The sequence below is a fragment of the Ornithodoros turicata genome, chromosome 3 (genome assembly GCF_037126465.1).
Source record: "Ornithodoros turicata isolate Travis chromosome 3, ASM3712646v1, whole genome shotgun sequence".
Classification (NCBI taxonomy): Eukaryota; Metazoa; Arthropoda; class Arachnida; order Ixodida; family Argasidae; genus Ornithodoros; species Ornithodoros turicata.
The window spans coordinates 34,581,390-34,598,280 of record NC_088203.1 but is presented as its reverse complement, the minus strand read 5'-3'; the positions used below and the strand labels follow the sequence as shown (position 1 = coordinate 34,598,280).

The 16,891-nt window shown below is 44.0% G+C and overlaps 1 protein-coding gene and 1 long non-coding RNA gene across 3 annotated transcripts; one reads left to right on the top strand and one right to left on the bottom strand.

Annotated features, from left to right (window-relative positions):
- Positions 1-209: 209 nt before the first annotated feature.
- LOC135390195 (uncharacterized) lies at positions 210-1,510 on the bottom strand. 2 transcript variants are annotated; one of them, XR_010421761.1, is made up of 4 exons: positions 1,398-1,510; positions 1,202-1,301; positions 899-1,117; positions 210-297 (listed from the first exon to the last, which is right to left on the bottom strand). It is a non-coding gene; the product is annotated as an uncharacterized LOC135390195 (long non-coding RNA). The 2 variants fall into 2 exon arrangements; XR_010421762.1 differs by having other exon boundaries at positions 929-1,117.
- Positions 1,511-7,018: 5,508 nt separating this feature from the next.
- LOC135387661 (uncharacterized) lies at positions 7,019-13,167 on the top strand. Its single transcript, XM_064616769.1, has 7 exons — positions 7,019-7,089; positions 7,617-7,704; positions 10,148-10,176; positions 10,250-10,261; positions 10,328-10,428; positions 10,481-10,543; positions 12,293-13,167. Exons 1-7 carry the CDS (start codon positions 7,019-7,021, stop codon positions 12,532-12,534), a joined length of 606 nt encoding a protein of 201 aa, XP_064472839.1. The 3' UTR covers positions 12,535-13,167.
- Positions 13,168-16,891: the final 3,724 nt, after the last annotated feature.

The following is a 16,891-nucleotide window of genomic DNA, read 5'->3' as shown; positions in this document are numbered from 1 at the left end:
ACAAATAACTTGTGCATGACTTTGGTGGCGGAACATTTGACCGCTTTGTATCACATGAGCTGAAAAGAAAAGAAAGTATTACTGAGCCTCCTTAGTCATAATACTTCCACAACAAATCCAATTATTTGATGAACAAAGAAATGTAATACGCTCATAGGAAGCATTTACAACTTACATGTTGCCACTTCTTGCTATATTCATCTGCGGCCCTCATTGCCTCACGCATTTATGTATGTAGCCCTCTTGATTTTTTATGCCTGCTGGCTCCCTTCGTTCTCAATGATACCAACCAGGTGCCTAAAATCACAACCAATTAATAAAATTTCCTGATGAGTATTCAAAATAATTGCATGAAATATTCTTAGTTTCACATGGTGTAATGATCAGGACAATCACTCCATTTCTCTACCAACTATTCCAAATAAGTTTATGAAGAGCACTACACGTCCACCACTGCAAGTGGCACAACAAATTTCTCAGCACATAGATAGGATTTTTTTTTTCATCCGTGAAACATGCTTATGAGCATAGTTCAGCATGGCAGAGACACCACCATATGTGAAGCATATGAATGTCTGTGAAAGGTTAGCAGTTGATATGGCCTCTGCTATACGTATGCGTTACATCGCCTGCTGTATTTACCGCAGTATGTATCGTACCAGCCGAGTAAATATGTAGTATAATATAAGGAGGGTTCTTGCAGATAATCTAACCTAGAGCACCATCTAAACTTCCAAACCAGTTTTTTTGCTACTCTACTACACAACGTGACTTTCAAAATGCTATATTTTACCAGTATGTGATGTGCTCTCCTACAACATTTCAATGCATGTCACAACATTTTTTTTTTATATCTGCTGTACTCTATCCAGGTAAGCCATGCAAACAGCAAATATACCTGTGAATAAATATCAGGAGTGCCTCCCACCTTCAATGGATATGCAGGGCCATGACGCTGCCATGTGTGCCACTTCCTGTCGTTGAGAGGGAAGCAGAACATTGTCTGCTTCCAATGCATCAAGTACTGTCTTGCTGAGGCTCTCCCAAGGGTAATAAATTCGTGAGAGCAGAGGCATTTGTGGGATTGGTGAAGGTGCACTCACACATGTTGACTGATCTAAACAGGAAAGCAAAACAAAAAATGGCACTTAAAGCCCCAAGCAAGAGGGCAAAGTGGCATCTGGAGATGTATGCACTATACCTTGTTTCCATAGTCCATTTTTAACAATGAAAATGTCATCGAGGCATTTCTCAGCACCAGCAACCATAGAGCGAAGTGATAACTCATCCATTAAATACACCTAGAAAGAAATAACTGGTGTTACAAAGATTTTTAAAACAACAATGCAATTGAAGCTCATACGAGCGTTATAAACGTTATAACAAAAGTGGCATACCTGTATGTTGCCCTCCTGACAAATTCCATGACCCACAGCAACTCTGATTAGCTCCTCAAGACATGTTACTGACACAAAGTTTTTCGTTTTGTGATCTCTACTCCTGATCTTCAGAAACGTCAAGTAAACAAGAAAGAAAGAGAAAAAGAAGCAGCATTGAGCAAGCTCTGAAAACCACACACACATAGCAACAACTGTAGCATGCACAGGGAAAGGTATGTACCTCTCATATGGAACTTTCTGTGTCAGAAAACGAAGTTATTAAGCAAAACCGGAAGTAGCGTATATATTTTGCAAAAATTTGGTTGAACAGACTATATATACCTCCATAATCATGGCTGAGCAGCGATATTCTGAGGGAGACAACAACAGAGTTTATTACTTCATAAGCTGCTGGATGACTGTCCATTAACTCTGAGGATCGCACACAACAATATACACTTGTCTCTGAGATTCAAGATGCTATAGCCTGAGGTCTGGTAGAAAACTTGATGTGTTATGCGAAAAAGAAAAATTGGCATCACCTCAGGGCCAGTTTCCACAAAGATGTGTACCGGTTTCCCATAGCGCAGGTTGTACTCGTCTCTGGAGACCACAAGATAGTGTCCTGTCGTATGTTGAGTCCCAAGAATAGTGATTGTCGAAGCACACAAGAAGGGACTGTCAACTCACAGTGCACGATGCATCTGTGATGAGGTGATGTTTTCAGCGTGCAATATCTGCTTCTTCACTGTCCACACAGCTGGCTGCAAGAAGCCACAGAACAAAACTTTCAAGACAATACTTTTTGTGTTTAATGTGTTGGCATTTCGTCAGGATGGCTCATGGAGGAATTGGTTCTATAGTTCTTGGAAGCAGCATTACGTCCCTCTATGGTACAAGGAACACCACTTGCAAAATCTTCATGTGATAGCAGATGGTCGAAAAGAGCTCGACGAGAAGAAAATTTCTGCAGCAACAATGTGCACTTGTATATCACCTACCAAGAGAGTGCAAAAAAGGGATCCATTGATAAACAGCCTTCAGCTGTGCGAGCATGAAATCGTTACTGGTGAAAATTTTGACGCCGCTAAGACTAGTGAAAGGTACATTTGTTTGGAAAGACTGTGAAATGTGACCTCTTTGATGAATTGCAAACTGTAGAGGATCGGAATTTTGCAAACAGGAGGCCTTCCTATAGTGCAAATGCAACAGATTTCAATGGAAATTATAACAGGCCATATCGGAATGATATCCACTTTGGAGATTGGGACACTTTCAGGTGAACATTCCACAACAGAGGAATTCCGTTTACTCCAGCTCCAAGGGGGGGAAATAGAGTCACAACATTTATCAATTTTTTGTGCGAGATCACAGCAAAACACAAATTATTTCAGTAGCCTCCCCCTGCACGAGTGAACGTTAGGTAACTCTTTACGTTTCTACTCATGATCTACACACAGTAACACACACAGACACTGCTTTCCTGCTGTTGCACACCGTTGCTGAGACGCGTATGCAACGAAACAATTTTTGCAACCATGCTTACAAGTGGTGCTCGTATTTGACTTGGTGTAGTGGTGGAACAACGAAACAGGTTGTAAACTCACCTTTGCTTTGTGGGGGTACTGTCGGCCAAAGACCGAACACTAGATGCACTTCAAAACACTTAAAACGTCACGGAGCGTCTCATGCGTCTACGAGGAAAGAATTTCGCTTGCTTCCAGTTAGCGGCTCAGGTGACAATGCTGTATTGCTCCGCGCTGCGCACTCGCTGACGGCGAGACGCCGGCGTCCTTGAGCCTGCCACATTCATCCGAGCAAAAAGTTAGGCCCGAATATTGCGATATCACTGTCGGATCGTTCAAAAACGGTAAATATGTGATTCGCTGAAGACATGAATCGTCTTCCATATTTCTGCTAGCATAATCGTGACGTGGTCTGAACAAAATATTTCATTTTCAGCGATATTGCTCTACTCATTCCTGGAAAAGACGACGGGATAGCAACGGTTCATGTACCGCTACGGAATTGGAGCAGCAATGAAAAAGAGAAGCTCTGGTTCCGTGGGCGACGTTCCGTAAATTTACTGTCTTTTTTAACAGTGTTCGTGGACGAAATCCTTGCAGTGGAAATTAGCAGGCACCACTGTCAGACAAGAGCTTCGCACTGCTTGGTCTTTTGGCAGCTTATAATAGGTAACACTTGAATGCTCCGATGAATTGTTCTAACAGCGTAGCACTGTCGCAACTTCGACAACTTCGCCGTGGCATATTCACGAATCATATCGCTCCAGCCCATAAAGGGCAAGGTCAGAACAAGGAAGTGCACTTTCCAAACGACGCTGTGCCAAAAAAAAAAAAAAAACATTCACATGCTTTGTTTCCGACTTAACAACAACATAACAGCTGTTCGCTTATGTACGATGCACAGAGGAGGAAACGACAGAAGCCAAGCAGCCAAGCCAAGAGTCCATGCCACGCCAAAGACATATAAACCGAGAGCAGTGACGTCGGTGCGGCCGTGCGCAGGGTTTGCCGACGGTCTGACGGCCGGGCGTGGGAACTAAACAAACTGTTTTCTAAAAAACTACGAACAGTTGGAGCAAGATATTTCGCACACATATTCAGTGTTCGGTAATGAACACACAGCGCGAGTATCGCTCAGTTCTGCGGCACTTCAAAATCGGCATATCTGACCCTTAAGGACACCAAAGGGCTGTATTACCAGGCATTTTTTCAGGTTTCTAAATGCGCGCAGTATGTACATGGTTATGTATTTTGTATAATCGTGTACATGTGCATACGTGCATGTTTTATCTGTTTCTACTCGTATTCTTTTCTCTCTTCCTAAGTGCTAAAATATAACTTATGACTTGTTGCTACTGTACTGTTCTGGGGCAGTGACCCTTTCAAGTCACGTTGAGTGACTTTTTGTCGCCGACCCATGCCACATTCGTGATTCAATAAATTATTATTACTTTATGCCATGTAGCTTTTGAAACATAAATAAGTACACATACACACACAAAAACAATGTACGTAGTGATGTACACCTGCATAATTCGTAAGTTTGTTAAACGACTGAAATATGGCAGTCGTAGTAAAAGTTAAGCAGCATTAGGAATCGAAACAGCACCTCTTTGGTCACTTTTACAAATTCCAGCAAAAAAAAAAAAAAAAAAACCTACTGACTGACCGGCAATCAAGCGGTGTGCATTTCGTTCCAACCTCTGTCTGGGCATTTTTCCGCAACTGCCATATTGCTATCTTCTATGTTGATACGCACATTCAGGCTTCCCTAGTAAAAAAAAAAAAAACAGCCTGGATCCACTGTGGAACCAGCCTGGAAAAGCCATTCCAGGATGGAGCTAGGCTGGCCAAGGCTGTTTCCATGCTGGGTCCAGTGCTGTTTGAATTTCTATTCTGAAACCATCCAACTTCCATTCGGAAACCAGAATGGTTCCCTGCTGGAACGAAGCTGGAAATGGGATGTTCCAGCGAGTACGCTGGGTTGTGCGAGATTCTTGGCTGTGAACGCTGTGAAGATAATCTTGGCTTATATAAAGCAAACAAGAAGCCGAAATTAATTTCACAAATGTGTGCAAATAATTTATTTATGCCCAACTATAATAAAATAAATAAAATAATACTAAAATAAATAAATAAAACAATAATAAAAACAAATAAATACCCAAAAGTGTGCAAGGTTATGCACAGAACTCCACGTACATAACTAGATCGCAAAAAAAAAAAAAGAAAAAAGATATTGATTGGCTTCACGCTGCAAGACGTGAGCTTTCCGGGTTTTCCTCAGACGCTTTCGGACATATGTCGGCACAGTTCCCCTAGAAGTCGGCCCAGGACGCACATTTCCCCAGGCCGTCAGTCGTGACGTTGCCCACATACGTGAGGCCGGCAACGGCAAGCACCATCACCACAACCACCACCACCCCGGTCTGTCAAACCGAAACTATAGCCATAATGCTCTCATCGTAAAATGCGACTAACCGCCATCGGCATCAACTGAGAATCTGCTTTGAACTGGGAAGCGTCGTTTGTCGTGTTGGCGTCTAAGGTACAGCTTGGTAATTTAGGTGTTCCCTCCTGCATTTCACCTTCGCCGACCGTATAAAAATGCGAACGTCTTTGCATTTGTGTAGTCGTGTGCTCCGTTATGCATTTTCTTCCTGAACCCGTGCACGAGCTCTATTACGACAAAGGGTAAGCGGCGTGTGCAGTGCGGTTGATCCTCAAGTCCTAAATCTGAACCAAGAGGTACAGGTCCCGACAAAAGTTTACGGAACACGCGAGCGGTGTATTTTCTCCTCGGTACGCCACCCTAGCGGCAAGCGGAAGCTGGCGAAATCAGGCCAGTTCACTGTCTCAGAGGGGTGGACGACTGCGCTCTTAGCGACACACAGCGGTAGTTTCGGTATGATTACTGTTGTATGTGCCCGCGAAGTGAGTTGGACTTAACTGTTGTGCTCGTCAACAACTCATGACTTGAAGTGACTCGTGACTACTGAAGAAAAGTATCTGGTAATCAGTTGCTTTATTATGGACGACGCGTGACGAGCCGATAAACAATTGACGCTGACATTGATAATTGATTGATTGATACACAACTGACGTGAGTCACGAGTTGTTGACGAGCACAACAGTTGAGTCCAACTCACTTCGTGGGCACATACAACAGTAATCATACCGAAACTACCGCTGTGTGTCACTAAGAGCGCAGTCGTCCAACCCTCTGAGGCAGTGAACTGGCCTGATTTCGCCAGCTTCCGCTTGCCGCTAGGGAGTCGTACCGAGGAGAAAATACACCGCTCGCGTGTTCCGTAAACTTTTGTCGGGACCTGTACAGTAGTGACCCGATACTTATCTATAGTTATCTGAACTGCCATCATGATGTGTCATTGTCCCGCTTGCACGGGACAGACTTACTTTGTCGGACAGTTAAATGAGAACGAGCGCCTGACAAGTGATCTTTGTGACTCAAACTTTGCATCAAATTGTGTGATATCGCATTATCGTCTCATAGTGTTGCCACTGTTGCTGCATGTACACTATTTGTAGTATATTTGTTATCATACCAGTTATGGGGTATTAGTTATTCTTATTAAAATAAATATTTGAATTTATTGCTGCTTGTCACTTTGTTCCTCTAGCGTGTTTCCAGTTTCTGCTTTGTGCAGCAATTTATCTTCTATAAGTTGCTTCTACTTGAGCGGAACCTCCTGCCTTGGAACATGGGTTCCACCAGAAGGTAGGCTGAAGTGGAAGCACTCCTACATCGGGACACGATATTCCGGCTGGAGACATGCTGCATATCCAGCCTTGTTCCAGCCTGTGTCCACTGTGGAACTGGTTCTAGACCACTCTTTCTCCGGCTGGATGCAGCCTGGGGCAAGCCCGTTTCCAGACCCAGTTAAATTCTGGGCCGGAACCAGCCTGTTTCCAGGCTAGATCCAGTTATATTCCATGCTGGAACCAGTCCAATACTCCAGCTGGAATTCCCACTGCATTTATACTAGCGTGTTTTTATTTTATTTTTACTAGGGTTAGAACTTATACTTTCCATCACGTCCTAAGTTCACGTACCTTGACTCATGTCTAACCTTAAATAACGGGAATTGGCCGATGCAGGCTACAAACTTGGATGATAGTAAGCCTCAAACACCAAGAATCAATGAAATCAAGCTGCTCGGGAAGTAGGTTGAGACGCCAGCATTCAAACCTGGACCTTCTGATTTCCGGTGAGATATGCTACCGTTACACCCGACAGCAGGACTTTCCCCTGAGAGTGCCTCAAGTACAAGGGGGATAGATAACTCATCACCTATACTGTTCCCATTCTCTCTTACATCTTTCTAATTCACTCACTCATTCAGGCACGAGCCTGGGCGACATCCTGTGTATACAATGTAAACAAATGAGAATTAGCTGAGGCAGGCTACAAACATAGATGACACAAACATGTGAGCCTCAAGAAGGTCCAGGCGCAAATCCTGGTGTTTGCACCTTTTCATGAGTTGCTTGATTTCATGTCTAACCGTTCTACAGATTCCGTGGTACAAGCTCGAGATATCTCATATTCCATCAATAATAGCTCTTTTCATTAATATATTTTTTTAAATATCTGGGCTCACGATATTTTTAACGTAAGGTCTTCTACCTGTTCTCATTCTGGGGATTGTGCAAACCTGACGCACGAGCCACGATTTGCTTACTGGTGAAGAAAAGGCTCGAGAACAGAACAGAAGCCGGGTCAATCGTCGTTGTTTCTGTTCCTCTTCGGGCGGCTCCTCGAACACCTACCATGGGTGGTAAGTTTACACCAGTTTCTAATGCGAGGGCATTACGATTTTCGAGATCTCATGTGCGCAGGCATTGCACGTCCTAGTGTTGGAATACAAAAGTTTCACCCGTCCTCCCAATGCATAGCGTTTGGGTTTATGCGTTCCGCTGGAAGTTACAAATCTCCTGTTGTAGGCGGGACCGTTGCCCTCAGTGATTTTCCCAGCACCCCTCCATACCCCCCTAACAACCCCCCCCCTAAAAAAAAAAAATGTCGAACACCGCCACAGGAATTACTCACGACACACACCCCCAGGGGAGTGTCACCTGGCCCTGTCGAGTATTCAAATCAAACCTTGATGTTTACGATGCCTACTGGTTTTGAACGCTGTGAGTAAAGCATGAAAAAGTAACAGCGGTTTGACGTGGTTCCACCGGATCATCGTGCGAGAGCACGGCGCACTCGGTGGATCACGTTGCTAAATGTGTGGTAACTGTACTTGTGAACGAGATATACAGCAACGAGACCGAGTGTGCTCTTGCACTAAAATATTGGTTTCATCGCTTCGGCTGCAAGTAGAACCAGCTCGCCTCTGTGCAGCTCTCGCGCGAGATGCGCGCGTCTCACGCATGTTGACGCTCTGATGAAGATATCCATCGAAGGACCACAGATTCCGCGACAGAAGGTGACGCCTGATGGCAGCGCTGACAAGTACCACGAGTTAATAGATAAAGCTTTTGAAAAATGGGTTCGGAAACCAAGGAGGCTATGAAGGGGAAACTTACCGCTTCACATGTAGAGAACTGCTCTGCGTCGTGAGCGCTTGTGTTTTTTTGCGTTTCTCGTGACCTGTCCTCGTTTTCTGTTTTTAATGTCACACAACATTTTTACCAGAAATGAAGATGTTCGCAACTCTGAGCTACCCAGGCGGTATTTTGAGAGCAGCAAAACAATGTTCACCGTAATAAAGCGTTACTGTTTGAAAATTGAATGTCTCTTCATTTAGCCAGAAACACAGTTGTTAATGGTCAAGTCTTCTAAAGAGCATTTGTACCCCCCCATTCCACTCCTTCAAATCCCGATTCCCCCAAAACGGAAATCCTGGGAAAAGCCAGTGGGTCACTCATACGTGACGTCATAGGATATGGTCACGTGGTTGTGACGTCATGTGACACCGTCACGTATTATGTCGCACCCCCACATATTTCCAACACCCCCCTAGAAGAAAATCCTGGGAAAATCACTGGTTGCCGTAATGTAGCGTTGTTCGTCTAGTGTTTCTCTTAAATCCACAGACGAAGTGACAAGTCAGAGGCCTCAATGGCAGGTGGCACTGTTGAGTGCTGTATTCATGCAAGTTGTTGGTGATAACTTTGCTGCCGTTCGGGTTGTATTGGGTCACACTGATGCGTGGCTGACTATCAACCACTTATTGGGTGTAGTTCCGTAGACGGGCTTATGGTCTTTTTAATTAGCCGGAGTGTTCAAAAGCGAAATAATGTACTGAAGTGAAAGAAGACTATATAGCGAATATATATATAAAAAAAACAAGAATTACAAGAATGTGTGGTTTAGAAGTTTTTTTTATATACATTTCAACAACTCCATCTGATGCACTTCTAGCGCAGGAGAAACACGGGAGTGGTAAGCCTAACGGATTCGAAACTTGCCATCTTGCGAAAGGTAGGGCCGTTGAAATGGGCTAAATCACTTCACTTTAGTGAGGTTAGTCCAGGTTAGGTTCTACTGATCAAGGGGTGTCTGGGGCGCGCCCCCCCCCCCCCCCCCCTACCAGGCACGCACTAGGCGGTGCGGGCGTCGAGACTGTGCCTCGGGTTAGGTCAGAAGGTACTCAGCAAAGATGGCGGATCGCCTTGAAGAAACGGGAAATAAAAATTAATTTTTATACGTTTGCCACGTTATACGGCGTTGATTTTTGTTTGATTTCATCCGTAATTTTCTCATCTTTCTGGTAAAATCATCTGTTATTTGATGTCTATTTCCGTTTGTTAAAAAAAAGCCATAAGCCCGTCTACGGAACTACATCCCACTTATTTGTCGCGCAACCACAATAGGCCCAGTTAATGTCTCCATGTAATCTGTAACAGTATTCATACGGCCATTCTTCGCATCGAAAGCATTACACATGAACCCTGCGTACGGTATATAGCTCTCTGGACTGGGTCATCACGGACGTATTTCCTGCAGTTCCCAGTGGAATTCACCGTGTTTTTGTGCAAAGTGCTATTGTCGAATTATTCCAATTGTGGAGAGAGCAGTGCTGGGTGACCAGGAAGGTTTATAGGATGATCTGAGGGATGGTGGCACCCGGACCTGCTAGATTTCTCGGTATTTTTGGCCAATCTTTTTAGGTGTTCTGACTTTTTTAGCGGGTCTTAGGGGTGGTATTAGGGAGTTCTAGGATAAAGGGTACAATTACAGCTGTAACTGATAATATGATTGTTTTTCAGCGGGACATACGCTTCCAAGGCAATGCCAGGTACGGCGATCTATTTTTGTAATCAACTTGCGTTTCCTAATAATGTTTACCAATTGTTTATTGTTTTGCTTAGGAGTGCGGCAGGGTGAGTAGCGTGGGTCTCATAAAACGAAATTGCGTTTGCGTTAGCACATTCCATACGGCTTCGCAGACACGCTGGTGCAGGAGCAGGACTGATCAAGCTTGTCCTGGGGATAGTTGTGGGCATCGTTGCCACGGTAGCAATAACCATCGCCCTGCTGACTGCCAAGGGTAAGTTGCACTACTACTCGATAAAGCCCGAATGACTTCTGTGTGATCACAGGATCACCAACTACAACAACAAAAGTAGAAGAGGTATCCGGAAACAAGACCGCTAATGATACAGGTAAGCTGGCAGTACGACTGTCCACATTTCCTTCTTTATGATCGGTAGGGCATCTATCTACTTCCTACAATTTCTTAGATAAGGTATATTGCTGTCATATTTTGTCATTATTGCTCTCATCTGCTCTGACTGGTTCACACTGCAACATCTCACCGTTGCGGGCAGGGTACGGATCGCGTGCGGATGCGGTTGCTGTACGACAAGCCGTTCAAACGCGTGCGTTCCTGATACGGAAAGCGCCTTCGCTACTTTGCACCACGACTCCACTCTCCAGTCAGCCATGAACGCACAATGCAGTGACGCGCTGCGTAGCTCAAGGCAATCTGTACCACATGGAGTTTGGTCGAGCCCAACTCTGTCGGTGCGTGTGCTTTTTGGTTCGCCGTACTTCAGTTGCCATGGCAACCATGCAGCAGTGTCAGGTAGCCATAAGATTGCATCCCCAATAACTCATGCTCTGAACAAGATGGGTTACAAGAGTGGAGGGGGGGGGGAGTGATTTGGTCAGTGCGGTCGATTTGCCACTACGTGGTTTTTAAATTTCATTGGGGCACGCCAAACGAATTGTATCTTCCGTTGCCTTTGTGCTGAAGCTATGTCGCTGTCAATAGGCTACAGCACTACGTGGTCAATGGTAGGGTAAGGTCTCCCATGTTGAAGATAGTTGAACTATTTTGTTAATAGCAGTTAGAATAATCGCCTAAATTGTATTATAATCCGTTCACTGAATCCTCAAACCTTTGAGGAATGGTCCACAAATTACTGTGGTGCTAAACCAGATATTTTTTTCGTACGAGCCAAAAATGATAGGCTACATATTGTCATCAACTTGCCCCACCCTATGGATAAGTTGAGGACATCAAAAAATTAATACCGGGTTTAAATTTTGCCTTTTGTTTGGGCCAGCCGAAACGGTCAGCCACGAGTAATGCACATGTGAGCAGAAGTGATCAAACTGGAAGTCAATGCTTGTGAAAGTTAAGAGATGGGACCAAAAAAGGCCCCTCTTACCTCGATCACATCTGCAAAACAGCGTCTGGCGTCTTTCTAAAAAGCCACGTGCAGAACGTTAGCACGTCACTTCAAAGCGAAGACAACGACTGTGCTCACCCTGGTGTCACAGACGAAAAAAAAATTATTGGTAAGAAAATCCACGCAAAAAACCCAAACTGCCCTCAACTTGCCCACGTCTTCAAGTAGCCCGACTTTACCCTATATGCTACCGCATTTGCACTCACTGTAGCCACGGAGCCAGTACGATACGCAATATAAAACGAACGACAACGTACGTGTGTGTGTCATTTTATATTGTTTTTTATGCATACAGGAGGCACACCCACAACGGCTCATTTAATCCATTTCGTTCAATTTGTTGCATATTGTACTCGCTCAATTTTGCATATAATTACTTATATCTAGACGTTGCACTCTGTGTACCAAGTAATCGTATAACGTCGTATCGGCTTCCCTGCTCTCTTGCCACAACAGTCGTTTCCGAAGCATTTGTTTGGCAAACGTGGCATGGAAAACATGGTTTAAGGAAACATCGTCCATGGCGTCCCATTGGGCAGTAAACCTTTCCGAGGGGCAGGTCGGCTGAATGACGTGCAACACGTCCATTGCATGGCTCCCGCGAGGATCAGCAGTGTTGGTCTGGGTGACAAACAGTGCGCGCCTCCACCGAGAATGCATGACTTCCGGACGCCAGGATGAATGCATGACTTTACAGATATACCTCATACTTTCCAGAGGCGCCTAAAACATCGTCCGCCAAGGGACCCGGCAAGGAAGAAACTACCACCAAACCTGCTCCTCAGCCTACTCCTCCTGATAAGTTGCAGGTCTCTCAGCATTCTGACCCCTTGGGTCTGACCTACGGGTACACTCTTAGAAAAGGTTGTAAAAAAGTAGTAAGAGCCGTCGTTACTACTGTTCTCCTTCAGTTACTTTTTCATATGGTTACTACCGTTTCACAACCTACCAATCGTTGACAGGTAGTAGCAGACGTGGTTACCACAAATGAGCTACTTTACAACCACAGCAGGTAGTAACAGCAGTTCAGGGATGTATGCATGCATCGTGCTGCTTGCTTCCCCTGATAAACAAGTGTAGGGCTGCACTTATTCAACCTGATACGCTCTAGAGCTAGGTGAAGACACTGCTTTATTATATATCTGTGCAGGGTTTAATCAACTTTCCATTGTCAGTTATTTGACTCCACATTCTCGATATGCAGTTAGGTCAGTAGTATAGATCCGGGGCACACAACAGGCACTTTTTCCTAATACAGTTCTAGAAATTTCTAATCCAATGCCAGCCAATTCTAATCCAGGTCATTGCACTTCTTGTTCCTCTGTTTGGTCGGTCAGCTCCGCCCCTTCACGCCGATTGATCTATCCAGGCTCCACGCCTTCACAGTGACCCATACAATGCCTACTTGATTGGCTACCCTTCATTGCCACTCGGTCAACTCATTCGCTCTTAGGCACCAAAATGGTCACTTCCATTCATTTCTAAACCTAGTGGTTCACTCAGGACAGTCTATTCTATTAATTTCTAAGTCTACTCATAGGCCCCCCAAATTGCTCACCTCTCTATTGATCCAGGGACTCAATTTCTGAACCTAGTGATTGGAACAAGATTCTATTGGCTGCCTATTGTACATGCTCCATATACTGATTGGTGAATTCCACTCACAGGTTACTCCCTCATGTGCTTTCAACTGCTTATTGGTTCATAATTTCAACCGCAACATAGACAACCGCTCGTGGGTCAATTCCATTCATTTCTCGTCCAGCTCACAGGCCCCCCAAATCGCATATTGGCTTGGGATGCTTTCTAGTTAAGCCTGGACAACGCTTCAGAACGGTAGGGACATAGAAAAACACGGGAAATAGTTTTCACCAATTATTAAACACATCATGGCATTCTCAGAGAGATTGTAGTTCTCTCTGGGGCACTTCCAGGCGCACTGGACATCTCCACTCACATCCTTAGCATTCTTCGCACTGGTACCATGTGGATGACCCAGGCATTCGTGCCTCTCCTTCCACAGTTCACGAAACCGCACGAAAGAACAGCATGTCAGAGAAGTATCAGTTCTCTTCCTGCACATCTTCTGGAGCAAAAAAGAACATTATGAGCTTCAGTATTTACATCATCCATTTAAACTTACCATATCGTATTTCATTGGTGTAATTCATTGCAATTGGTGTAAGGACGTAGTTCATTGATGGATAAGGGAGTGAAAGAGCGTCCTTTTGAGCTTCGCCGCGACCAGCCGCGACAAAAATACGTAAACCGAAACCAATTAATTACTGCAAGAAATGACCCGCTTCGGTAGCAGATTTTTCTCTAAAAGGTGTTCACTGAAGGTCCCAAAAGGGGCAGTACCCATTTTAATGCCAACAGCGTCCTGCTTTAGAAGTTACGCTTTTTTACGGAACTCATTTGCATTTTTATTTTAATAATGAGCGCCTCCCACTCATTCACACGGTGTGCAGCTTGTAGGTGGTATCGGACAGATACTTGTAAAAAAGAAAGCTCGTGGATTGGTGCACCCGTTCGCGAATTATTTAGCCCGGGGATTTAACTGAAACACCCTGTATAGCGGCGACCTCGCTGCATGCCCCAACATGCACGGGTGCGGGGAGTCGTCATAGCCTAAAAATAACTTGCTCTGCATGTTCAAGGTCGCAGCTTGCCCTTGGCTTTATGTAATGCTGCCTCCGCCTACGCCATTGCCGCACCTGAGCGCAAAGTTCGCTCTCATCACATATGTCATTCCAATATTCAAGTTGCTTCCATGAGCATGCACATAACCATCCTTTTTTTTGTTCACAGTGGCTGTGGAATTTCAAAAATATTACTTAAACGAAACTAATCGCAGTGAAATGCAGATTCATCTTAGACAGGAATTTCTACCGTCAGCGATAAACCCTCAGATACCCTCATTTCTGCTCAAATAGCAAAATAGCTAGGACTTCAAAGATTAAACACATGCTAACAAACTACCATCAACTGACAAAACACACTTATTTCTGCTATCAGATAATTCTTGCATAATGCTGCATACACAGTTGCATTGTCATTGTATAAAGAAAGCACAGGATAAGGGTACACAAATTCCCTTAAGCAATGAGGGAAAAGGCTTAAGAAGGAGGGCTCAGGAATAATCGCAAAGTCACCGCACATCGCTACGATACTCAACGGCTCATACAAGATGACAACAATAACATACTAGCAGCGGGTAAATTTGCAACAAGGAAGAGACTGCTAAACAAGTCCAGACATGCCACAGCGCATGCAAAACATGTAATGGATATCCCCAGTTAACGTCGCAAGTCAGAAAAAAAAGAACACACACACACAGCAGCTAAGGAATGCATAAGGAGACGTGCTTTATAGGAATCTCTACTCCTGGCTCAGATACTAGCATTTCTGCTCAAATACCCACAACTGCAAGATTAAGCACTGCTTACTTCTTCAACATACCGTGCGACTAATGACATCTAACGAACAAACAAACCCACTCCTCATTAATTCAGCTTTACTAAACGGCTTTCTTCTGAGTAAAAGCAGTGAAAGAAGAAAAGAGACGTGAAAAATTACACGCACCTGTGCTTGAATAGCTATAAAAAAAGCACACCCTAATAAACTGAGAAAAATGCACTCATTTCTGCTATCAGGTAATTATCGCATAATGCTACGTACATAGTCGCGTTGCCTCTGCGTAAACAAAGCACAGGACAAGGGTACACAAATCGAATTGTGAAAATCACTTCTACTCGAGCAGCCAAATATGATATACGCTGATTTTTTTTTCTTTTTTTTTTATGGGTGAAAATTGCAATAAGAAGGCACTGCTACAACACACAGTACAACAACCATTATTTTTAAACCAATATTTCACGCAATGCGACATGAATTTATCAGTCGAGTCACTCACACGAAAAGGCATACACAATGTACTTACTGGTTATGTGGGGTCACAGCTGCACAAACACAACACTTACTAACGTTTTTCATACACATACACATCACAGACACAACGAGCAACAGTGATAAATATGAAATTACACGCACTTCTGCTCGAATAGCAAAGTGTCAAGCATAACAAAACACATTTTCTACCACCAGAAAATTATTGAACAGAATAATACAATATTTGCTGAAATTACGCTTGCATGGCAAACACAAAAACTGACGAACACACGCATTCATTTCTGCTTTCTGAATTTGTGCTACAGGCGTGAGCGATTCGATTAGAATAAAGCACGTTGCTTGGAGAAAGCATATATCGTGTGTAGCTCAGTCTACTCTATTGAAAATCCGATAAACCTTATTTTTCAAACAAAAAATTATCACAGTCGGCGTAATATATGGCAATATCGGCAATTTCGCTAAAGTCAAACACAGTGAACTTACTTGTCAAGTGGGGTCCCAGCTGCACAAACGCGCACGCACACTCACACATTTTTAGTACCCCACAACGAGCAAAAACCCAAAGTCCATTCACAACCACATAAATTCATATTATTCCTCACGTCAATAATTATCCAACCATCGTCGAAACGGGGAACGCACATATGCGAATGCGAAACAATAGGCCTTCCCGCCGGATGTAATACGATATCGCCAGTCGACCATCGCAAAGCAAGACAGGAACACAACAACTCAGGAATGCATGTTGTCTATACATTCAAGAAGAAAAACGGCGTCATGCTTTTGTGCACCAATTATAATACAGAAGGGGATTCATTTCTTCATACTTTTTGCTTGCTTGCATATGAATATTTTGCAAGAAATACTACAGAATGGACAGGCTAAAAGGAGAACTTCGCTGTTAAAGTCATAAAACAGTGCGCTTGCACGGGGAATCGGTAACCGATCACGCGCTTGATTGCGAGCGCGTGTCCAAACCGCGAGAACGGGCCCGCGTGCGGCTCGCGTGGGGGCGCGGTTCGGGCGCACTGTTTTATCACTTTAACAGCGGCAAAGCAGACACTACGTGCTATGCGGTGAAGTTCTCCTTTTAGCCTTCCCACTCTGTAGTATTTCTTGCAAAATATTCATTTTCACAATTCGATTTGTGTACCCTTGTCCTGTGCTTTCTTTACGCAGAGGCAACGCGACTATGTACGTAGCATTATGCGATAATTACCTGATAGCAGAAATGAGTGCATTTTTCTCAGTTTATTAGGGTGTGCTTTTTTTATAGCTATTCAAGCACAGGTGCGTGTAATTTTTCACGTCTCTTTTCTTCTTTCACTGCTTTTACTCAGAAGAAAGCCGTTTAGTAAAGCTGAATTAATGAGGAGTGGGTTTGTTTGTTCGTTAGATGTCATT